General features: G+C 36.0%; 1 protein-coding gene across 5 annotated transcripts in view; it reads right to left on the reverse strand.

The window, feature by feature from the left end:
- Positions 1 to 26,361, reverse strand: part of ESCO1 (establishment of sister chromatid cohesion N-acetyltransferase 1) — a 63,104-nt gene that overhangs the window by 35,957 nt on the left and 786 nt on the right. For 3 of the 5 annotated variants that reach the window (XM_019653874.1, XM_019653877.1, XM_019653879.1), the window contains exons 2-7: positions 15,533 to 15,634; positions 11,147 to 11,249; positions 8,776 to 10,905; positions 5,447 to 5,567; positions 4,304 to 4,364; positions 2,193 to 2,307 (exon numbers count right to left, since the gene is read on the reverse strand). In XM_019653874.1, coding sequence (XP_019509419.1) covers positions 2,193 to 2,307; positions 4,304 to 4,364; positions 5,447 to 5,567; positions 8,776 to 10,317 — 1,839 coding nt within the window. In that variant the 5' untranslated portion in view covers positions 10,318 to 10,905; positions 11,147 to 11,249; positions 15,533 to 15,634. The remainder of the gene's footprint in view (positions 1 to 2,192; positions 2,308 to 4,303; positions 4,365 to 5,446; positions 5,568 to 8,775; positions 10,906 to 11,146; positions 11,250 to 15,532; positions 15,635 to 26,361) is intronic. The other 2 variants (XM_019653876.1, XM_019653878.1) reach the window with 1 other exon arrangement.

Consider the following 26,361-nt stretch of genomic DNA (forward strand, 5'->3'; position numbering starts at 1 on the left):
CGACCGATCTGCCTCAGCCTGGAAGAGCCCAATGATCACAACATCAACATGGGCCAGTGAAGCGACATCCTCCACAACCAGACTGAAGAACAAAAGGACAGCAACTTGTCTGTTACCCTTCCCTGATTCCCCAACACTGTTCCCTTCCCCCAATTCCCCAATAAAATCTTAAAAAAAAAAAATACAAAACGTAATCCTTTACTCTTTCTGCTCTAAAACTGTGTGGTTTGAACTAATCACTGAAAACAAAATAAGATCTAAGATAACAGAATTCTAGTGCCTTACAACTAGGGTTAAATAGCAAAGAGTAATCAAATGGTAAATAAAAGACTGGATATAAAACTAACTAAAGAGAAGGTCATTCTAAAGGATTCAAAGTATTGACAAATGTTACCTGCAAATTTATGTCAGGCAGAAAAAGCAATTTGTAATTGTGGTTAAGATATACATATACAACACAATATTTATCATCTTAACCGTTTTTAAGTGTACAGTTCAGTAAAGTGCATTCACACTTGTACAACTAATCTCCAGAATTCTTTTCATTTTGCAAAACTGAAACTCTATGCCCATTAAACAGCTCCCCATTCCCCTTCCTCCCCAGCTCATGGAAACAACCATTCTACTTGCTGTCTCTATTAATTTGACTACTCTAGGTATCTCACAGAGGTGGAATCATACAGTATTTGTCTTTTTGTGATTGGCTTATTTATTTCATTTAGCTTAATGTCCTCAAGTTTAACCATATTTTAGCATTGTCAGAATTTCCTTCCTTTTTATGGCTGAATAATATTCCATTTTATATATATACACCATATTTTGTTTATCCATTCATCCACTGATAAGACACTTTGGTTGCTTCCATGTTTTGGCTATCGTGAATAATGAACATCGGTATACAAATACCTCTTTCAAGCAGGCAGTTTTCACAGTAATGAGTAAGCATTTCTGCCCCAGGTTCCTCATCCGTAAATGAGATATAGAGTAGTACCTATCTCATTCTTTTTTTTATAAGGCTCAACTTATTTAATACGAGTGGAGTACACAGAAAAATGCATTCAAAAAGTATTAGCTGCTATCATGATCAATAACATCATCATCAATTCTTGACCAGCACTATCCAACAGAAACGCGATTTTAAAGTTTTTAAATGTAATTGTAAATTTTCTAGTAGTCACATTAAAGAATGCAAAAGCAAACAGGTAAAATTTATTTTATAATATACTTAATTTAACAAAACATACCACAAATACAATAATTTCAATGTGTACTAAATATTTTTAAAAATCTATTAGTGATACCTATACATTCCTTTTTTGTAACCATCTTTGAAATGTAGTATACATATTTACACTTACAGCATATCTTAATTCTGCCAAGCCACATTTCAAGTACTCAAGGCCACATGTGGCTACTGTATTGAACAGTGTAGCTCTAGATTCTATTTGTCTAATTCTGTTTCATTATCATGCCTATTTGACAACTGAAACTACTAAATTTAATGAAACTTTTTCCTCAATAATCCTTCTCAAAAAATTCTAGACAATTCTTACAAAATTATTTTCCCATATTAAAGATATAATCAATCATCCAGTCCCTCCAAAAATCCTATTGATTATGTTGACTGGTAGTACATTAAATGTCCCTATTATTTAGGGTCCCTTCATTTTTTTTTACATTGTGCTCGCTCATTCAAATTAGATTTTTAATTAATCAAAATAGCTCCCTTTCTTTTCCACCTTGCAACCAAAAATTATAAAGTACCTATGTTCTATTTCAAATAACTATTGGTTTATCTTCCTATAAAATATAGTTTTAAAATTATAACATATACTAAAATATAGATATTTAAAATCATTTTATGTATTAAGTTCCATGTTATTTTAATGTTTAAACCAACTACTAAAAGGTAAAACAAATGACATTTAAGAAAATAATGAATGTAAAATAAAGTATCAATCTGTTATAAATTAAACTTGAAGTATGGAAATTTGACATTTTATTATTTGTTACGATGGACTCACTACTTGGAGGTTAGGGGAGAAATTTGTAATATTAGGAATATTTTCATAATAAACATTTATGGTGACAAAAAAGGCTCTTTAGAAAAAAGAAATGAATTCATTAACAACGTGCATAAATAAGATGCTTATGACAACACTTCACCAAGAAGGTCAAGTTTGTATACTTACTATGATCAACTGTTTTTCATCAGCTTTCTCTGCTTCCTTTAATTTCAAGTCCTTTGGAATTGTTATCTCCCATTGGGAATTACACTTAGGCCAAGCATGATTTGGTGGCGTCTCCCTTTAAAGAAACAAAATACTATTAACTGTTATAGACCTCTATCACTTCAAATTACTGGAAAAGAAAAAATAATAACTTATTTTCTATTCAACACTGACAAATTTTAACTCCAAGGGGAAAAAACTAACATTTTAAAAATCCGGCGTGGAGGGGCTGGCCGAGTGGCTCAGTTGGTTAAGAGTTGGCTTAAGAGCACGAGCTCTGAGCAACAGGGCTGCTGGTTCGATTCCCACATGGGCCAGTGACGCTGCACCTGAGCTGAGCTGTCGCTGAGCTGCCAACAGGTGGATGGATGGCTCAGCTGGTGAGAGCATGTGCTCCTAACAAGATTGCCTGTTCGATGGTAGGCTATGCCCACCCGCACATAAGACTGAACTTGGTAACTTGGCACCTTGAGCTGAGCTGCCGCCCGGATGGCTCAGTGGATAGAGTGCATGCTGTTAATAACAAGGCTGCTGGTTCAACTCCCGCATGGGATGGTGGCTATGCCCACCTGCAACTAAGATTGAACACAGCACCTTAAGCTTAGAAGCCACGAGCTGTGGACGGGCAGCCAGATGGCGACTGATGCCCTCCACAACTAAGATTGAAGAACAACAACTTGGCTGGTCCTCTGCCCCAATTCCCCAATAAAAAATCTTAAAAAAAAAAAAAATCAGGCGTGGAAAACCCAAGAACACTAATTTTCAACAATAACAAAAAATTGTAGCACCTACTATAGTTTGAATAAGTTTTATAGTTTTAGGCATCTGAGTTAATCTGTAATCTGTTTTGAGTAATCTGTAAGGAAAATTAAGTCAGATTTAATTCTGACATTAAAGACAGAACAAGAAGTTTTTAATCTACTTGAAACACGTTTACAATACCCAGAATTTTTAGAAGTTTGAGGAAAGGAGCTTTCTCAAACACTTGCTCAAAGAATAAAAAGACACAACCACTTTGGAAGGAAATTTAGCAATGCTGGTTAAGTCCCATAGCTATGAAATTTATCCCATATAGTCACACAAGTGGACAAAGATATATGTATCTCTTACAGGACTTTTTTTTGATAGAAATAAACTAGAAACCAAAATGTCTATAAAGTGGAGAACTGTTAAACAGAATATTCACACAATGAAATCTAATGCAGATTTTAAAAGAATTAGGTTCTAAGAAAGTGAAACAGATGCCCATAATACATGAAGTAAAAAAAAAAAGCTATAAAACAGTAATGTATAGGCATAGAAAATATATATATAATGAAAAGAGAATTTGTGAATATCACTTTATATGTGAAAAACTAAGACTTACTAGGCACAACTTTTTAGGCAAAGTCCACCAAGCTTAAAACTTACAGTTAAAATCCTTAAATTCTGTTAAAAATAAGACGGCAGGCTCAAAATGGAGTCATTTATGCTAAGCCCCAACTCCTCAAACTGAAAATTACGGTTTCAGCTCTCTCAGTAATGGAATCTTAAACCAGTCAAACAGGAACCACCTGAGCAGCACTAATTAAGTAATCTGCCTGACTCCTGCCATCCCCTAAAGCAGCGGTTCTCAACCTGTGGGTTGCGACGCCTTTGGGGGTCGAACGACCCTTTCACAGGGGTCGCCTAAGACCATCGGAAAACAAAAAGTACTTACATTACGATTCATAACAGTAGCAAAATTACAGTTATAGAGTAGCAACGAAAATAATTTTATGGTTGGGGGTCACCACAACATGAGGAACTGTATTAAGGGGTCGCGGCATTAGGAAGGTTGAGCACCGCTGCCCTAAAGGAAAGTAACTTTGCAATAACCAACTGACCCTTTCTGCCAGTATAACTTCCTGTTCCCCTTCCCTTCAGCCTGTAAGTCTTTCATTTTGTACAGCTCCTCAGAGCTCCTTTCTATCTGCTAGGTTGAATGCTGCCCAATTTCAATTGATTTTTGCTCAAACTCTTAAAATGTTTAATACACCTCAGGATATCTTTTAATTGTTGTCATATTTACACATATTAAATTAATACCTTACCTGTTATCACTGGTCTTAGATGTTTGGTTATTGAGTATACTTTGCTGTTTGGGAGCTGAACCTGTAATTTAATCAAGATGGGTTATGTGTTAAGCTTTGTACTAGCTCTCCATCTAACAGTCAAAAATCATTTTAAAGAAAGAAAAAACTCAATGCACTAAATGTTTTATTTTTATTAAAGACCATTTGATAAAATTAGAGCCCTCTTTATAGAAATTACTCTTCAGATAAGAGGCAAAGAGATCTAATGATAGATTAACAGTTTGCCTTTAGTTTACCAATAAATACTAACACTGAACAATAAATTGTTTAAATGCCAGCATAATTAATTATACAGTCTCTAAATGGAAATAAATGAAAACATTTTTGTTTAAAAAAAACTGTAGCCTCTGGAGTTTTAATCACATTAATAAATAATGCAATAATCCATTTTATTTTCTAATGCATAAATACATTTCTCATGTTTATATTATACTTCCTCTTCCCCCACTAAGAGAAAAGGTTAAATGATATCCAATGGAAGAAATTATCTGACCTCAATATTTTGCTCCAAGTATACCTTTCCTTTAGCAGAGAGAAACAATGGGAATTCAAAATTTCTTTTCTATATCTCCTAGAGCTTCATCTGATATAGATAAGCAAATCCCCATCCAACTGCTCAAATAATATATTGTCAAAATTTTTTCACATGGTTACAAGAATAAATTTTTCTATGGTATAAGTAGACAAACTGCAGCATTTATAGCTTTAATTCAAAGACAGACTCACTAAAATGGAAAACTGAGTAACTTAGGGTTAAAGAACTTGAAGTGGTAAAGCACAAAGTCATTTATATTTGAAAAATAAGTTGCTACCACTAACTTAAGCAATTCATTAAGTAACACTTCTTCAGAGAGTGACAAACAAAAGATTTAAAATAAACAAAAAATCTTTTGGTAGGGAGTCAAATAATCAGACCTAAGTTCTTTAAACAAGCCAATCAACAGAAGCAATTCTCTCCCAAATAATCACACATTTGAAAAACATAAGCAATAGTTAAGAAGGATGTAACACGCCTATCTGGTAGTCCATATGGCCTCTTGTTATACTGATAAAAATATCTCTGAAGACTGCGAAATCCAAATAATATTTTCAAAGTGTTACCTGGAAATTTACTCTCCCCTGTATCAATTTTTGCTTGACTGAGCAGAGTTGAAACAGTAGTGATATTTTCCACTGGATTGTTTTCAAGCTTAGATTCCAAACAATGGCTGAAATTCTGAAACTAAATTCAAAATGTTAATATTTGCTTTTATATAACAATCCTTGGGTCTTATTCCAATACATTTTCAGTGAATTTTAGCATACTAAGAAAATGTAAGGTAATAACTTTATATTTGGAGTAATTCACTTAGATATGCCGCAAACGTCTCTTCATGATCTCCCCACAAGCTACCCTGTCCACATCAGCTCCCATTATTCCCCTTCAAGCTAAACTGAAAAACTTACCTCTCCCATAGTATATTCCACATTTGCCTGTCACTTTTTCTGAATTTTATCTATCTAAACCTGCACTGCCCCATACAGTAGCCACTGCCACATCTGACTATTGAGCACTTAAAATGTGGTTAATATGACTGATTTGTTATAAATGTAAATCACAGTGGATTTTTAAGACAGTACAAAAATAGGTAAAATACCTCAATTTTTAAAACTAATCACATGTTAAAATAACTATTTTTATATGACAGGTTAACTAAAATATATTAATTTTACCAGTTTATTTTTTCTTTTAAGTGGCTACCAGAAAATGTTTAATGATATATGTGATTTACTTTATATTTCTACTGGATAGTGCTGATTTGGAACACCTTTCTTCCTGTAAAAACTCAACTCATTACTTAAATATTAGCCTCTTCCATGAAGCCTTCTCCAAGCTTCCCTTCCCCTTTCCCCACATTTTGAATAATTCTCCATCTACTTAATAGCTACCTCTTTCATGCCCTCATCACATCCTAGTTTGAATTCTTTGTTTTTGATTCATCTCCTATAACTCTTAAGAGCAAAGACCCTATTATATTTATCTCTGTATTCCTAAAAGCCCCTAAATCAGAACCTTGTCAAAGCAGAAACTAAATGACGATCAAAAGAAAATACTTCAATCTCTATCAACATTGGCTCTCAAAGAAATGAAAATAATGAAGAAAACAACTTTCTGCGTGTATGTATACATCTATCTCTATTGTGACTGAATTTACAATGAACATGTAACATTATTTTTTAACATTTCTGAAAAAAATTAATATTTTGTCATTAAAAAACAAAAATTAAAAACAAGCACAATGATATGTTACTAATTAATCTCTATTAATAGGAAGTAAGTTACTGGTGCAAATAATCTGAGCATTAAAATTCATGTAGTCCAAATAATTTAAATTCAGTCCAAAGAATTCACATAAGGCCGACTGCCTTATCAGTCAGTCATCATCATTTCTCAGCACTGCTAAGACTGACGACACCGTATAATTAAAAGAGCAAAATTAAAGGCAGCCATAAAAAAGTTTTCAAATGATGTAAGGCTTGTTTTTACATTCTCCTACCCACACAAACTAAGTATGTTAGCATTTATGTAAACATTTAAAACATAAACAATGCCAAGTATTCTTTATGGATACACACACACACACAAACACACACACACACACACACACACAGTAAAATCATAAAAATAAAAACAGAAAAGATCCACACCAACTTCAGGAACACATTTAACTCTCGGGAGAAAGGTGAATGGAAAGAAGTGGTCTGGTCTTTAACTCTATCTGTAATGTACTTTTCTTACTTTAAAACACCTGAATTCAATAAAATGTTAATTTTTGTCAAATATGAGTGGTAGAAACTAGTGTAATGTTAGTCTCTGTAGTAATCTGAATGTTTAAAATATTCAAGTATTTTCAAGTGTAAATAAAAATTTTTAATTCAAGTTTCATAGGACTGTTTCTTATAATGCTCCTCAAGACAGAGGGACTGTATAAAAAAAACACATTTAAGTAAAAGCAATAATATAGGTTAAAATAATGTGGCCTAAATAAACATCTCCATTCTAATACACTTTAGTCCAAAGAAATGAATTATATTTCTTGTTCTTTAATACATTCTCCACAAGCTGCCTTTCAAGTTTTGACAGGTATGTACGCAGCAAGGAGTTAGGAGATACACTCTCCAGCTACACATGGAGTATAAGCTATGTTTGCTGACAAAACACACCCTGAGTTGAAAGCCACTCCATCTCTGCAAGCAGCCACACTTATAACTCAATACTACCACTCACTACTTATTCCTAATTACTATCACTATTTAAATAATTATCTTATAATTAATGTTTTCATTCCCATTTGTACAGAAATAAAATCTAAAAGTACCATATGGTGTCTGCTCCCTTTAAGTTCACACTGATTTTTAATCCACGAGAGTAAATGATCTATATTTTCATGACTTCTGGCACAAAGCCCAGACTCTTCACTCAAATTTGCTCCTAGAAAAATGCCGCTAAACAGAACTTTAAATCACTCCCAAAACTTTAAGATAACTTATTTCACTACTCTTGATAATTTTTTTCCCAAATCATCTTCTAATGTTCAGAGTATGTTGTTGTAGAAAGAATGCTGGACTGAGAATCAGGACACCTGGATTCTAATCCTATTTGTGCCACCAAACATATGACCTAAATCACATTGCTCTCTTGCTCTCAGTATGTTATGAAACAAATGAGTGGTTTTTAAAATCTGTATTAGAGCGCTCCATGGTCCTATGCATATAAGATTTCTACTTCTTAGTTTTACATATTGGTGCATTTTATCTATGACTTAATTTGGAAGAAATGGGTTTAGTTGCTTTTATGTTTCAAAACTACCTCCTCAGATAATTCACTGAAGTTTCTTCCACCTCTTAGATTGTTTTTCAATTTACTTTTCCATTTTAAAATTGGAACTTGGCCACCACAATTTTATTCTTAGACTAAAGACTGAATTATTTACATCTTGCAGACATTTTATTTGCCACCTGTTCAAATGGCAAATCAAAAGGCATCCCTGCTAATAGAAATGTCTAATTTTTAAATTTTATCAAGTGTGAAAAAAAGGTTGATTTGTACCAGCTGAAATTAATTTTAACAACTTGGTCAGAATTGAGCCCAACTTTAAGTTCTACATCTTAGTCACTATGAAACACAGCTTCTGTGGTTACAATTAATAGTAAGGTGAAAATGAGGTAACAATGAGAAGCATTCATGTAAATGTGAGACATTTAAAAAGTCAGTAAGTTCTATCACTCACTACAAGACTGGGTTAACAAAACTCTTGCTAACAACTGACAAGCTATCTTAACAAATGACTCCAGTCTTTTGTGGTTTTCCTAAGATAAAACATATTGTAAACACTTATTTTTCATTAGAAAGTACTTAGATACTTCTGTGCATAATGAAAATAGATTACCTTATTTGGTGTGGATTCAAAAGAATCTTTCATCTGGTTATCCAATGGTGAGTCAGGAGGTGATTTTATCTGATTATCCAAATGACAATTTTCAGGAACACTTTTTGTGGTTTTATTAATTTCAACTGTAATATCATTAATTTTAACTTCTTCAGAATTAATTTTTTTCATTGCTTCCTGTTGGCAAACTGTATTTTTATCATCATGTGGTTTTGTCCCTAAAAATGTACTCTGAGTCACTGGATGAAGCATTTCTAATGCTGGTTGTGAAAAACTAGTTCGTAGTAAGCCTAATTTAGGAGAAACTTGCGAGTTCAACTTATTTTGCTGCACCGAGTTAAATTTTGAGAGTTTAATTTTAGTCCAGTTGGAGTTCTTTTTAGTTGAGTTGTTTATTCCATTTAGTATACATTTCACAGGCTTTGTTTTTCTGCTGGGAAAGAAACGATTACATTGAACATCCTGATTTGTTTCCTTTGAATGAAGTATTTGTCGTTCCATATCAACCTCTTCCAATTTTATTTCTGTAGGTTTCTCCTCCTTCACACTTTCCATTTGTGAAGATTCCTTTTTTACCTCTACAGTATCTGACTCGATTTCACCAGCAATTTCTTCACAGAGCTGGAGAATGCTACCTCGTTTGCTCTTTCCTGCTTGTTCATTATCTACACTTTGTTCAGGCACTGATGGCTGTGGACTTTTTTGAAATTTTGCACTAGTATTCATTTGTGAATGAAGTGACTTCATCTCATTCTTTTTAGAGACCACTGAAGTAGCCATTTTTGATCTTTTTATCTCAGAAATTACAGGCACAGATTTTGTTTCCTCTTTTCTAGTATTCTTCTGAAGACAGTTTTCAGATCCTTTTATGCACTGAGAACTACAAGTATAAGCTGTCTGATGCTCTACTTTGCGTTTTTTCCCTTTGGGGGAGTTTATTACTTCATTAATTACTGGATTTTCATCCTCTTTAGAGTTAGACTTTACTTCCAGTACTTTTCTTTTTGCATGTTTTTGACTTGTTTTAACTTTATTAGATTTACTTTGAGTATTGCTACAGTACTCTTTTCTTGTTGGTGGCAAACTCTGCTTAACTGCTTGAACTTGACCCTGAATTTCTCTACTACGCAGAGACCTTGTTGAAACCTCTGTTAACTGTTGTAGTCTTTGTGATCTCCGGTTAAGCTGTTCATTTGATTTTGGGGTTTCATGCACTGATTTTTTCTGAGATAATTTCTTTTTTGTACATTCTTGTTGTGAATATCCCTTCACAGTCACCATATTTTTTTTAATGGACTTATTAGCTTTTTCATCATTGGATGATGCTTTTGTTGACCTTCTACTCATGCATGTTCCTAATTCAGGCTGATTTATTTTACTTTCACTGGAAGATTTAACCAGTGATTTTATAGCTTCCTTTGGACCTGATTTTTTTACTAAACTCTTTTGAGAACCTTGAATTTGTGCTTCTAAATTCTTATCATCACTTTTTTTAGTAACATTGGAAGAATTTTCTTTTGATTTCTCCTGAATGGACATCATTCCTGAGTCAGGTTCTCCTTTCTGAGTAGTTTCTGAAAGGATTTTCGTATCAGGCAGGTGCGAATGCTGAATGTCCAATATTATTACTGAGGAGCAGGTCTTAAAAATCAACTTTGATGCTGATACACATTTTTAACAAAAATACTAGTTTGCTTCAAGTAAGGTTTCTGTCATTCCTAGGACATGAGAAAAGCTGGCATGAAGGCTGAAAGACATTTACTTTACTCTGAGCAAGGCAACAGAAATTAGAGTCAATTTTAATTCTAATTTGATATTTTTAGAACTTTTCATGAAAAAAATTTAACTCAGGTTCAATGTTTTGTTAATATTTCAATTAATATTGGTTTTCAGGCCTGGCCCTAATACTGGAGGAGTTATTTATCACTGCCTGTCTGTTTTGACAAAGTTTCTGAAAACTTTTTTCTTCTGCAGTCTACAAATATTGGACTTTGATTCACTTGAAACATGTCTTACAGCTAACACGTTTCTTTTCTTATTTGCTGAGTCTGTAGGTTTTAAGTTCTTATCTAACCTCTTTCGTTTAATGAAATACTCTATTAATGTAGATTTCCTTTTGTGCTGCAATTTCTGAAAAATTTAAAAAAATAAAAATTAAGTTTTGTACAATCCAAGAAATATGGCAATGCTAATACTATACAGAAATAATACTGATTTATAAAAAAATTTAACTTCTCCTTTTGAATTATTTAGTCTGTAAACTTAAGGCTAACACAATAAAGTATCCCAAGTACATTCTTATGAATAATCAATAACTTGTCTTACGTAAGCATAGATAGTTGAAAATCAGTTTGTACTTGAGGTTACTTACAGTTCTTTTCCCACAAGACAGAATTGATCTTTCAGCCACCATAACTCATGAAAACTTGACAAAATCATTCCTTATAATATCCTCTTAACACATTACACAGAACCTAAAAGAAAAAGTTATTTTAAAATGTTTAAAAGGTATAAAGATGTAATCATTCATCAAATACAACGCTCCATAATTTTACCATCCTTAGTCTTCAGACTTTAGGTATAGCACAATTCCAGTATTTTCAACCTGAAGTAAAGAAACGATGGTACATGCACCCAACAAAGTAGTATGCATCTATTCTACGTTGTAGAAAAAGTTTTAAAATACAAAAAATAATTCATCACATGTGCATATAATGGGTTAAACTGGTAAAGTAAAATCCTATTTTGAGGAAAAACAGTGCTACATAAATAACTATATTCATAGAAAAACACTGACACAGCTAAAAAGGCAAATTTAAACATACACATTAACCTCTAATCTCATGTAAAACCTACTAAAAAAAACCAATAGCTTAAAACTAGATAAAACTATAAACCCAAAGGACAAAGAAATAAAAAATAATAAAAATAAAAAATATGGATGCTACAAAGAAGGACAAATAACTAACCTCCAGATTCAAGAAAATCTGAATCCTAAGCTAGGAAGGGAGAAAACTGAGAAGCAGCTCTACTTAAACCCCAGAGTCCCCCAGGTCTCAGGAATTGGCAATACCAGGCTCCATATGAGATGGGGATTAAAATGGGACTCAAAAGAACAGAAAGAATCCCAGGCTGTCTTTCCAATTACTAGCACCCAGAAGATTGTCCTGCATTACTCCCTGAATATTGGAGGTATAAATCTCTGGAAGGAATAAAACAAATGGTCTTTCATCTGGGGGCTCAACAGTCACAGCTGAGGGAAGAAGTATCATACTGCCAACAGAGAAAATAAGTAGGAGTACACACACTGGTTGCTGAAACCCACTTCCTCCACCCAAAGCCCTCTTTGCCTACTCAGAGACTACTACAAGACAGCGGCCAATACTATACCATCTGCGACGAAAAGTGAAATATTATTTTCTAATGAGTCTGACAAGCCTAGAGAAAAGACCTAAAAAATACTGATAAGGCCCATAGTCACTAAGTACACATGTGCACGCGCGCACACATGTGTACGTACACACACACACACACACACACACACACATACACACACACACACACACTCACACCCTACAGTCAGGAGACTACCAGCCCACCCCCTATTCTAATACAGGCAACATACTATCAGTTTTTAGTGTCTCAATTGTAACCATGAGCAGATAAACAAGAATCATCACATACATGAAGAAAACCTTTAAAAAATAAATAAATAGGGATGGCGGAGTGGCTCAGTTGGTTGCGAGTTGGCTTAAAAGCGCGGGCTCTGAGCAACGGGGCCACTGGTTCGATTCCCACATGGGCCTGTGAGACTGTGCCCGAGCCGAGCTGTTGCTGAGCTGGAGCCAAGCTGTTGCTGAGCTGCCAACAGGTGGCAGGATGGCTCAGCTGGTGCAACAAGATTGCCTGCTCGATGGTGGGCTTTGCCCACCCACAACTAAGACGGAACTTGACACCTTGAGCTGAGCTGACACTTGGATGGCTCAGTGGATACGGTGTGCGCTCTTAACAACAAGGCTGCTGGTTCGACTCCCGCATGGGATGGTGGCTACGCGCATCTGCAACTAAGATTGAACACAGCACCTTGAGCTTAGCGGCCACGAGCTGCCAAAGGGAAGCCAGATGGTGACTGGCGCCCTCCACAATGAAGACTGAAGAACAACAACTTGGCTGGTACCCCTCCCCAATTCCCCAACACTGTTCCCCTCCCCCAATTCCCCAATAAAATCTTTAAAATAAATAAATAAATGGAAACAAGTAGCTTGGAAGAAACAAACTATCCAAAGACAAAAACTAAAAATAAGCTAATTCATCCATGAAATAAATATACAAGAACATTCACAGTACAAAAAGAATGACTTTAAAATTAAAAATAATGTAAAAGTAATGAAAAACTCAATGGAAACATTACAAGATAAAGGTAAGAAGATCTCCTATAAAGTAGAACAAAAAGACTGAGATGGCAAATAGGAGACAAAGAAAATCAAAGGACCATAAGGGAAATATCCAGAAGTCTAGTAATTGGGGTTTTAGAAAACAGAGGAAAAAGCACTGGAAAAAAATCAAGAACACAAAAAATTTTCCTACAACTGAAAAACACATGAGTTTCCAGATTAAAAGGGCCAAGAGCATCTAACACAATGGGTGAAAAAGATTTTTAAAAGCATATCCTGAGAACAAAGACGACCCTCAAGCTTCTAGAGAGGAAAAAAAAATCTCAACCACATACAGAAGATTAAGAATCAGAATTACATCAGACCTCTCAACAGCAACAGAAGAGATAATGGGAAAATCCTTCAAGCCGCAGAAAGAAAATTATGTCCAAAGTAGAATTCAATGCCCAAAGAATTTAGGGTGAGTCTAAAATAAGGATAATTTCAGACATGAAGGGTTTCAAAAAATTTACCTCCCACACATGTTCTACGAGCTACTAGAGAAAGTGTACCATAAAATGAATGTATTAAAATGAATGAGAGGAAAAGGAGAAAATAGGGAGAAAGAGGGAGTTCAGAAGCAAAAAAAACAAAAAACAAAGAAGATAATGCATGTGCTGTTACTGACGTTCATATGAATAAATTAGAGGGCCGGCCGAGTGGCAAATTGGTTAAGAGCTAGTTTGGGACGCCAGCTCTGAGCAGCAGGACCCCGGTTTGGATCCCGCATGAGGGCCAGTGACACTGCCCTCTACAGCTAAGATGGTGAACAACAGTTCGACCTGGAGCAGGGCTGCTGTGAGTTGCCGGCAACTGCGTAGGCTGCAGCCCTTGCTGCAGTGGGCTGCCATAAGCTACCGTGTGTGGCCGGCAGCCAGCGTGAGCAGCCGGCAGCCAGTGTGAGCTGCCAAGAGCCGCTATGAGTGGCTGTCCAGAGGCCGGCGACCGATCTGCCTCACCCGGGAAGAGCACATGATAATACCAACAAGGACCAGTGAAGCAACGTCCTCCACAACTAGACTGAATAATAAAAGGACAGCAACTTGTCCGTTCCCCTTCCCCGATTCCCCAATGCTGTTCCCCTCCCCCAACTCCCCAATAAAAATCTTTAAAAGTAAAAAATAAATTAGATAATTAAAAATAATTTTTAAAAAGAATTGCTATTTATAATACAAATATAATTATACAGGCACTCCTCATTCTCTACTCATGCCAATAAAAAGAATGGCTTGGCAAGGGAAGAAGTACTGAGGATATTTTCAAATGTTTCTTTCTTAGTACCATCAACTTTTGGGGTATACAAAACAAAAAATCAAGTATGCTATACAGGGTAATACAAGAAGTCTCCCATTAAATTAAGCAAGGACTTCTTTTTTTTTTAAGTTTGCAACAGAGGACAGTTTTATTAGGGCAGAAAGTTACAGCTCTCAAAACGAGAGGGGGTCCCAACTGGGGTGCCCAAGCAAGTACTTTTTTAACAGTGTTGCAGAGGTGATACAATTAAGCAAGATAAAGAATATACAAAAATTTGCAAGACAAAAATTATTATTTGCAGGAAAAAAAATCCAAGACAATCAATAGAAAAATTATTATGTGAATTCAGTATGGTGAGTAGGTTAAAAAAAATGAGAAGTTCAAAAGCTTTAAATAAACAATAATCAGCTAAGATACAATAGAAGAAAAATATCACCTACCAGTTTCAATAATACACACATACATAAACAAAAAGAAAAATAATGGAGCGTAGATTTGTGTTTGGTGATATTAAAATACATTTAGTTGTAATAATTAACAATTTAGTTCCAACGTATCAATAAAGCAGGAGATTATTGGTGTTAAGACAACTAGGTAACCATCTGGGTAATTTTGGTTTAAGAGTAAGGTAATGTCCAGGAAATATTTAATCATTAAGCATAAAAACAGATTAAAATGTGGGAGAATTTTAATACTTATTTCCAGAGACGGAAAGGCTTTTTAAGCCTTGTCACAAAATTAAGAAGCCAAATTTGAGACAAAACTGGGGGGAAAACTGGCAAAAAAATAGCAAAAGCTAATCACCATAATATGTTCATAGGAAAGAAACCATAGATGGCTAGTTTGATAAAAACAGAATAATATAAATATAAAAAAACTAGGGGACCAAGTGTCAGGAATGTGAAAAAATTTTTTCACTACATACCCTCTTAAATGTTTTATTATGTAGACATATAACCATGTCAGAAAAATTAAAATATAAATTAAATTTCTCTCTGAAAATATAACATATATTTGGCACACTCACTAATCTTGGAAGGCACTAAATTATAAAAGTGTAAGTCACTTACCTTGCTGAAATGAAAATCACATATCACTTTGTCTTTAAGTTGACTGATGATGCTTCTAATGAATGATGCTTCTAATAACTTCCTGTGTGTTTCGGAATTAATCTTTAAAAAAAAAAATTCTATAGCTAAGGTAAAACAACCTACTAAAAAAATTGAGAATACAAAAACGGTATTGTCTATTAATTGTATTAAAACAACTTAGACTAAGCAAGACTAAGTAAGTAAACAATGGCCTAATGACTACTTTTCACAATTATATGCAATACATCACACAACCACAATATCGGCACCATCTCATTTTTACACGGTATAATAGATTTGGGTTTTCTTCAAAAATAATCACTACATCCTACCCTAAACTCCACCTCCACGGAAAGAGTATATTTTCCTTCCCAACTGATGCTAAGCTTGGTCATATGCCTTACTTTGGCCTCATGGTGGGCAGAGTGTATTTCCCTGCCCCTAAATCCTTGGCCATCTGACTTGCTTTGGTCAATGGATGTTAGCAGAAATGATGCAAAGGTTTGAAATGTCTTTGGCTTGCCCTCTTTACCTCTGACATCATCATGACAAAGATTTCACCAGGTAGACACCTAGGTCCTTCAGCTGAGGCTCCATAATAAACACCGAGTACAAATGAGCCAAAATCTAAATGAGATGCCAAGCCCAACCACAGTGAGAAGTAAAAGCCCACCCACACTCAGATGCCCAGCCAAGCCTAACAGAAGTCACCTAACCCACAGCTGCTCTATAGATACGTAAGCAAAAATAATTGCTGTTTTAAGCCATCGAGTTCCAGGGCAGCTTCTCATACAACAATACCTGACTAATACATAGTGCAGTTAATATTTATTTTCTGGAAAGCTCCAAACTTACCGAAGGTTAAGCCTCAAAGGTACAATAACTTGAAAAAAATAAAGTTCATGTAATTTCCTTTATTACTTTAGCACAAAGAATCCTAATTTTTAAAATGATGAATTACTTCTTTTCCTCCAAATTTCTGAATGTTTTAATACATTTGGTAGTTGGCAACTACTTTAGAAAAGAGATAAATGGATACACAAATCTACAGTAACTGTCAATCACCTGTTCAGATATGCTAAAGATCACTTCACTTTAGTTTGCCCTACATGCTAAATCATCACCAATCTAGCATTATACAACTTAATAACACCCCCCTTCCTAATAAATCAAGGACCAAAGTGCATTCTCTAACCTGTTACCAAATTGACAAGCCCCCCCTCCCCCCCCCACACACACACATCTATAGCTAGCTTATTAATACAATCCTAATGAAAACAATATTAGGGGCAAAAAACAATAATCAAACTTTACATAAAACAACCACTTCAGAAAACCCACAAAAACATATTTTATTATAGAAAGATACATGTTAGAAAGTGCTGATAAATTTAAGTGTATACTCAATTTCCCAGTGCTTTACAGTAAAATGTATTCAAATTTTAATTATTAAAATATTTACATTGACTGAAGAAAAGGATATCAACTTGTCTGTTCCTCTCCCCCAATTCCCCAATAAAAAAATCTTTAAAAAAAAATATATATATATATATTTACATTGTATATCACCCAATGTATTTTAAGTTTAATGTGATTTTTTTTTGAAAAACATTTTATAATTTAGATATAACTCTTTTACCATAAAATTCACCTCTTCATAGTGGTTGTTAGTATAATCAAAGCTGTGCAACAATTGCCACTATCTAATTCCAGAATACTTTCATCTCCCCAAAAAGAAACCCATTAGTAGTTATTCCCCATTTCCCGCTCCCTCCAGCCCCTGACAACTACAGATCTACCTTGTCTCTCCGGTTTTGGCTATTCTGGATGTTTCATACAAATAGAATCATAAAACGTGTGGTTTGTGATTGGCTTCTTTCACTTAGCATAGCGTTTTCAAGTTTCAAATAATGTAGCATGAAATCAGAAATACCTTGGTGTTTTTATGGATGAATACTATTCCATTGCATGAATATGCTACATTTTGTTTACCTATTCATGAGTTTATAGAATGTTTGAATTGTCTCTACTTTTTAGCTATCATGAATGCTGTTGCTATGAAGAATCCTGGATGAGTTTTTGTGTAAACATACGTTTTCAAGTCTCTTGGGTATATATTTAGGGATATAATTGCTGAGCCATACGTAACTCCGTTTAACTTCTGAGGCACTATTTTCCAAACCAGCTGCTTCATTTTAAATTCCCACCAGCTATGTATGAGGGTTTCAATTTCTTCACTTCCTTCCCGGCATCTGTTATTATCTTTTTACATTTTAGTTGTCCTTTTGGAAGTGGTATCTCACTGTATCTTTAATTTGCATTTTCCTAGCAATTAATTACATTGAGTATCTTTTCATGCACGTTTCTTTGGAGAAATGTCTATTCAAGTCCTTTCCTCATTTTTAAAATTGGGCCATTTTTCTTTCTATTATTGAATTGTAACAGTTCTTTACCTGGATATTAGACTCTAATCAGGTGTAGTTAAAAATATTTTCTCCAATCTGTCCGTTGTCTTTGCACTTTCTTGAGAGAATCCCTTGATGCACAGATGATTTTCATTTTCATGAAGTCCAATTAATCTATTTTTTCTTTGGTTGATTGTGATTTAGATGCCATTCTAGGAAACTATTACCTAATCCCAGACCATGAAAACATACATCTATGAATTCTGATTTTTATAATTTTAGCTTACATTTAGATCTTTGATCCATCTTGAGTTCATTTTGTATATGGTGTGAGGTAGGGGTAAAATCTTCATTCTTTTACATGTAGACAACCAATTGTCCTAGCACCATTTATTAAAAATATCATTCTTGGGCCGGCCGAGTGGCGCGATGGTTAAGAACTCGCTTGGGATGCCAGAGGGCCCCGGTTCGGATCCCACATATGAGGGCCAGTGACACTGCCCTCCACAGCTAAGATGCTGAACAACAGCTCAACCTGGAGCTGGGCTGCCATGAGTCGCTGGCGACGGCGTAGGCTGCAGTCCCTGTGGCAGTGGGTTGCCATGGGCTACCATATGTAGCCAGCAGCCAGCGTGAGCGGCCAGCAGCCGCAGTGAGCGGCCGTCCAGAAGCCGGCGACTGATCTGCCTCGCCAGAGAAGAGCGCAATGATGGTGCCAACTTGGGCCAGTGAAGCAACATCCTCCACAACTAGAATGAAGAACAAAACGACAGCAACTTGTCTGTTCCCCTTCCCCCAATTCCCCAGCACTGTTCCTATTCCCCTAATTCCCCAATAAAAATCTTTAAAAAATATATATATATATCATTCTTTACCCACTGAATTGTCTTGGCACTCTTGTCGAAAATCAATTGCCCATAAATATAAATGATTATTTCTGGACTCTCAATTCTGTTCCACTGGTCCATATAATCTTATGCAGTATCACAAAGTCTTAATTACTGTACTTTTGTAAGAAGTTTACTTTTATTTGACGCACAACTGACATATTAGTTTCAAGTGTACACATAACAATTTGATATTTTCAATGCAAAATGATCACCATAATAAGTCTAGTTAACATCCATCATTTTATATACTTATAAAGAAAATTTTTTGTGATGAGAACTTTTAAGAGCTACCCTTTTCACAACTTTCAAAAATGCCATACAGGGCCAGCTGAGTGGCTCAGTTGGTTATGAGCTCGCACAAGAGTGCGAGCTCTGAGCAACAGTGGTTCAATGCCCGGCCCGAGCTGAGTTGCCAATGAGCTGCCAACAGGTAGCAGGATGGCTCAGCTTAAAAAAAAAAAAATGCAATACAGTAATGACTATGGTCACCATACTGTATTTACATCACCATGACTTATTCTATAACTGGAAGTTTGTAGCTTTTGACTCCCTTTACCCATTTTGCCCCACTCCCTACCCCCAACCTCTGGCAACCAATCTGTTCTCTGCATCTATGGGTTTATAGGATATTTTTTTTTGTCGTTTTTCAGAGGGTTTTTTGTTTTGTTTTGTTTTGTTTTGTTTTGTTTATTGTTAGTTTCAGGTGTACAGAACAATGCCAATAGTTACCCTTTTCACCCTTCACACAGAAACAACCCCCCTCCCCCATCTACTGCCCTCCCACCCCCGATATCATGCTTATCTATTACAATTCCATTGACTCCATTCCCACTGTCTATTCCATGTCCCGTGACTATATGTATATATAATTATAGTTGACAGACATTACTATTCAACATCAGCTTCAGAAATACAGTGCGGTGGTCAGGCCTCTACACCGACTATGAAGTGGTCTCGGCGGGTTTTTTAGATTCTACATATAAGTGAGATCATATGGTGTAATGTTGTGATTTGTAAAAATATATATATATTTGGTATTCATCCTGGCTCACAGCTTCCAAAACCCTTGTAATTTCCTAAGTGCTGAGAGTGATACAGCTGCATTGTGTTGTGTTAATTAGGTAAGTTCTGGAAAGCAACCAACTAGGGAACTTGGTTGCCACTAGAGTCAACCATGTGATTAGAGCGTGGGAACTTTCAGTCTCACTCAGACCTCCAGAGAGGGGAAAGGAGCTACAGGTTGAATTAATCACCAACGGCAATTATTTAATCAATTGTGCAGATATAACGAAGCCTCTATAAAAACCCAAAAGGACAGGATTCAGAGAGCTTCTGGGTTGGTGAACTTTTAAGAGATTTGCGAAGAGTGAGGTGCTCAGAGAGAGCAGGGAAGCCCCATATTCTTTCCCCATACAGTACCTTGCCCTATTTTCACTATCTTGCTATTTCTGAGTTGTAACCTTTTATAACAAACCAGTGATCTAGTAAGTAAAATGTTTTCCTGAGTTGTGTGAGCTGCACTGGCAAATTAATTAACCCAAAGAGAAGGTTGTGAGAACCTCTAATTTATAGCCAGTCATATAGAAGTACAGGTGTAACAACTTAGGCTTTGCAATTAGCATTGAGTTGGAGGGGGTCACTGGAACCCCCAGTCTGTAGCTGGTCAGTCAGAAACCTAGGTAACAACCTGTACTTATGACTGGCATCTGAAGTGTGTGTGTGTGTCTGGGGGTAGCAGCAGAGGTTAAGACTAAATCCTTAACCTGTGAGCTCTGATGCTATCTCCAGGTAAATAGTGTCAGAACTGAGTTAAACTGTGGGACACCATGCTGGTGTCCGAGAATTGCTTAATGTTGGGTGGGAAAACCCCCCAACACACACACATATACAAACACACACACAACTTGAAAATTGGGTCCATGAGTTTAACTGATCAAGTATCTGTGTCTTCCTCTAACTTTTTTCACTTAGCATAATGCCCTCCAGGTGCATTTGTATTGTGCCTCCATTCTTTTTATGGCTGAATAATATTCCATTGTATGTATGCACCACATCTTCTTTTTCCATTAATCCAACAATGGACACAAGTTGCTTCCATACCTTGGCTACCATAAATAATGCTACAATGAAGTGCAATGAACATGGGAGTGCACATATTGTTTCAAGTTAGTGCTTTTCATTTTCTTTGAATAAATATCCAGAAGTGGAACTTCTGGATCATATGGTAGTTCTATTTTTAATTTTCTGAAAAAGTTCCATACTGTTTTCCACAGTGGCTGCACCAATTTACATTCCCACCAATAGCGCACATGGGTTCCCTTTTCTTCAATGCCTCGCCAACATTTGCTATTTCTTGTCTTTTGATAACAGCCATTCTAACAGATGTGAGGTGATACCTCATTGTGGTTTTGATTTGCATTTCCCTGATGACTAGTGATGTTGCACATTTTGACATGTACCTGTTGGCCATCTGTATGTCTTCTTTGGAAAAATGTCTATTCTGTCCATTTTTTAATCAGATTAGTTTTTATTACTATTGAGTTCTATGAGTTCTTTATATATTTTGGATTTCAACTAACCAAATACATTATTTACAAATAGCTTCTTCATTCAGTACGTTATCTTTCCACCTTGTTAATGGTTTTCTTTGCAGTGCAGAAGCTGTTTAGTTTGACATAGTCCCAGCTGTTTATTTTTGCTTTTGTTGCTTTTGCTTTTGGTGTCAGATTAAAAAAATCACCACCAAAACTGATGTCAAGTAGCTTATATCTCCCTCTAGGAGTTTTATGGTTTCAGGTGTTATGTTCAAATCTTAATCCATTTTCAGTTAATTTTTTATGTATGGAGTAAGACAAGGGTCCAGTTTTCATAACACCATTTATTGAAGAGACTGTCCTTTCCCCATTGTATAGTCTTGGCTCCTTTTGTAGTTAAGTTTTTTAGTAAGTGTGTGTCCCTTAACTTTGTTATTCTTTTTCAAGATTGTTTTGGCTATTCTGTATCAATTTTAGGATCAGCTTGTCAATTTCTGCGAAAAAGCCAGCTAGGATTTTGACCAGAATTGTACTGATTCTGTATATCAATTCACAGAATACTACCATCTTAATAAGTCTTCCAATCGTTGAACATGGATATCTTTTCATTTATTTAGGTCATGTTTAATTTTTTAAGCAATGTTTTATGATTTTTAGTGTATAAGTCTTGTACTTTTTTTGTTAAATTTATTCCAAAGTACTCAGAGTCATCAATAGGTTCTGCAAAGTTAAGTGAAACAACATATAATGAAACCAATTTTACCATAGGTATACGCTAATTGATGATATAAACAAAGAGTTAAGTTTCTATGGCACCCCATCAACATTATAAAGAAACAACGTTGAACAAAACAATGATATCAAGGACCTGCTGTACTTTATTGGTTTTGATTCTATTATAAAAGGAATTCTCTTAATTCCCTTTTTGGATGGTTCATCACTAGCATACAGAAATACAACTGATTTTTGTTCCTTAACCTTGTACCCTATAACCTTGCTGAATTCATTAGTTCTAATATGGTTTTTCAGTGTGGACTCAGAATTTTCTACACGACGAGGTGTGATCAAAGACTACAGTGAATGTTTAAATAAAAAAAATTATCACAGTAAAAGACATATTGCCATTAATCCACCTCAAAACACTCCCCTTCGCATCGAACACACTTATCCCATCATTCTTGCCACTTTCTGAAGCAGTTCTGGAAGTCCTCTTTTGTGAGTGTCTTTAGTTACTCTGTCTCTGATGCATCAATGTCCTGAGTCGACTCAAAACGTTTTCCTTTCATGGTCATTTAGACTTTGGGGACGAGCCAGAAGTCACATGGTGCCAGATCCAGCGAATAAGGTGGATAAGGACACACCGTAATGTTTTTTACAGAAACTGCCATACCAGAAGCAATGTGTGACACAGAGCGTTGTCATAATAGAGGATAAAGCAAAGACACTCACGAAAGAGGACTTCCAGAACTGTTTCAGAAAGTGGCAAGAATGATGGGATAAGTGTGTTCGATATGAAGGGGAGTATTTTGAGGGGGATTAATGGCAATATGTCTTTTACTGTAATAATTTTTTTTAAACATTTACCATATTTTGTGATTACACCTCATACATAAGATCATGTCATCTGCAAATAGAAATCATTTTTTATTCCTTTCCAATCTGGATGCCTTTATTTCTTTTTCTAGCCCAATTATTCTGGCTAGAATCTCCAGTACAAAGTTGAATAAAAGTGGCAAGAACAGACATCCTTGTCTTGTTGCTGATCTTAAGGGAAAAGCCTTCAGTCCATGAAACTATATCTGTGTTATAAAGAATAATATATGTCAGGAAGACTATACTATTTGCAGGAAAAAAATAAATTATATTTTCTTTCTCTTAATCATCACTAAAGACAACACAATAGAAACATTTCCTAATATAAAGTCCTTACAATAGCTGCTGGCACAGCATAGGCACTTAACTATTAGCTATAATAATAATTAGCTGTGATAATTAATATTATTGATACAATAACATTTCTGATGAAACAAGAACATAAAAAAGAAAACATGGGCCGGCCAAGTGGCGCGATGGTTAAGAACTGGCTTGGGACGCCAGAGGGCCCCGGTTCGGATCCCACATATGAGGGCCAGTGACACTGCCCTCCACAGCTAAGATGCTGAACAACAGCTCAACCTGGAGCTGGGCTGCCGTGAGTTGCCGGCGACGGCGTAGGCTGCAGCCCCTGTGGCAGCGGGTTGCCATGGGCTACTGTATGTAGCCAGCAGCCAGCGTGAGCAGCCAGCAGCCGCAGTAAGCGGCCGTCCAGAAGCCGGCAACTGATCTGCCTCGCCCGGGAAGAGAGCAATGATGGTGCCAACTTGGGCCAGTGAAGCAACGTCCTCCACAACTAGACTGAAGAACAAAATGACAGCAACTTGTCTGTTCCCCTTCCCCCAATTCCCCAGCACTGTTCCCATCCCCCCAATTCCCCAGTTTAAAAAAAAAAAATGTAAAACATTTAACATTCTTTGACAAAATTTTTTTGTTTAGGAAAACAGTTGTTTTTCATAGAAAAACGTTATTTATATTAACCTGTAATTAGTTTACTAGTCTTTAATGAATTAATAAATATATGTAAACTAATTTCAAATACAATAACTAGCAATAGATATAACCCATATAAACAAAAGCTATTTGTTTTTCAGAGTGTAAAGAGATCCTGACCAAAAAGTTTGAGAACCACTACATTAAAGTAATATTTAATACCCCATTTTTATTCACACCCTGAGTTTTTATCTCTGTAAATCTCACATATAAATGTTTAAAGTAAGTTGAAGAAGAGCAGAGAACACAAATCTTGCTTTCTTCAGACGTACTGTCACGCAATTATGCATAAGGTATAACCCCCTCAAAAAAGAAGACAAAATGACTGGGTTAACAGAATAATGTGTTTGCCAAAAGTAACTACAGTTATATAATACCGAACTTATGCAGAAATACAGCCAAAGAGCTTCCACTGTACCAAGAAAAAAAGGATGCACCGAAAACAGTCTGGGCTTCAAAGGGTCAACACAGTCCTTAAGTGAATTATCTATAGCAACAATTTTACTGGAGTTGGTTTCTAACCACCATCTAAACTGATCACCTTCAGGAAAAGTTATTCAAAAATTCTGTAGAACGTAAATCTGCTAATAAAAGTCATCAAAAAAATTATTTAAAAAATCCATTATTTTGAATTATGCAATTCTAGTCACCTTCACTATTAGAACAAATACAATAAGCTATAATGAATTACCAAGCTATAAAGGGCCATCCAGCAAAGGGGGTTAATGGCATTCATTCATTAATTAGGGTCCTTTTTCAGTTCTTCTGGAAGCATAATTCATCGATTTAAATGCCAAGCACAAACCTTGTATGGGGCTGATGTTTAAATAAGTATTGTTCGGCTTGAGTTGAGCTGCCACTGAGCTGCCAACAGGTGGCAGGATGGCTCAACTAAAAAAAAAAAAAGTATTATTCACTACAGAATTGTAATGCTGATCAATGAGAAATGACAGCATATTTTCCTCAGCCAGGAATGATTAAAGTGGACAGAAGTTCATAAGCCAGGGCAAGTTTTGTTTTAAGAAGGGTACTTCCAAAGTCACATATCTGACCTGAGGGGCATATATTACATACTCTCTAAAAGGAGGAAGTATCTGTTAGTTTTTTCTTTTTTTTTTTTTTGTTTTTTAAAGATTTTTAATGGGGAACTGGGGAAGGGGAACAGTGTTAGGGAATTGGGGAAGGAGAACAGCCAAATTGTTGTCCTTCAATCTTAGTTGTGGAGGGTGCAGCTAGTTCAGCTCCAAGTCCAATTACCATCCAGCTGCCTCTCGGCAGCTCAGCTCAAGGTGTCATGTTCTATCTTAGTTGTGGGCGGGCGTAGCCCACCATCCCATGTGGGTGTCCAACCGGCAGCCTTGCTGATAAGAGCTGTGCTCTCACCAGCTCAGTGGCAGCTCAGCTCTGTCGCAGCTCACTGGCCCATGTGGGAATCGAACCGGTGACCCTGTTGCTCAGAGCTTGCACTTTTAACCAACCAAGCCACTCAGCCAGTCCCTCTGTTACTTTTCTTATTTGCTCACATGCTCTTAAGGCCTGAATGTGCAGCTTCCAAATTAAACATGTTTAGGCACTTTTCATCCTACTCTCATATCTAATTCCATGGTGAGAATTTTCAAGTTTTTCAAATTTAAAAAAGCTCCACTGGTGTTGGTGTCCTGTGTAAAGCAGAAACTAAGGCCCTAATCAGAAAAAAAGTGTGCGTAAATACAGCAAAGTTCACTGCATCCAGAATGTTTTAAACTGAAATCGTGTTTTAACCATTTAAAAAAAATTAATGTTCAGATGGGGAAACAACCCACCCATATCCTATTCCACTAAGTAGCATTCTTTTATCGGTTTCTGCAAAAGCCAGTTACTTATTGAAATATCATTTGAGAATATTATTTAAATACTGTGCTGCAATTACTTCTTGCTTTAGAATCCCCTTTCAGCTATCTAAAGACTACTAAAAACAAGTACTTCTCAAATCTCAACGATTTAACTCCTTCCTTCTCTCCTGCTGTGCCCTCCTCTCCCGGAAAATACTCTAAGTGCTGGGTTTTGTGAAGTCAACGTTTAGAGGTGGAGGCTAAGGGGGTAGGAAGTGAAGGGTGGAGGAGAAGGAGGTTGGGGGGGGGGGGACAGTTCTGTAATTTGGACTTGCAATCCCACTCCGCCGGAGTAAAACAAACCCTCGTTGTCAAATCATCTTACCAATAGTGATAAAAATCGAGGACCCAATTCCCTTCTGCTCGCATCTATCTCTATAAACTTCACTATGGCCCTCATTGCACCTATTTCTACTCCAAAGCAGCTCTACCTGTGCCTGACTCTCATGTCCAACCCGAATTACTCTATGACCTTGGACCCGGGCCACCGCTCCCCTCCCAGGCTAAAAACCGTGAAACCAA

The sequence above is a fragment of the Hipposideros armiger genome, unplaced genomic scaffold, assembly GCF_001890085.2.
Source record: "Hipposideros armiger isolate ML-2016 unplaced genomic scaffold, ASM189008v1 scaffold_209, whole genome shotgun sequence".
Taxonomy (NCBI): domain Eukaryota; kingdom Metazoa; phylum Chordata; class Mammalia; order Chiroptera; family Hipposideridae; genus Hipposideros; species Hipposideros armiger.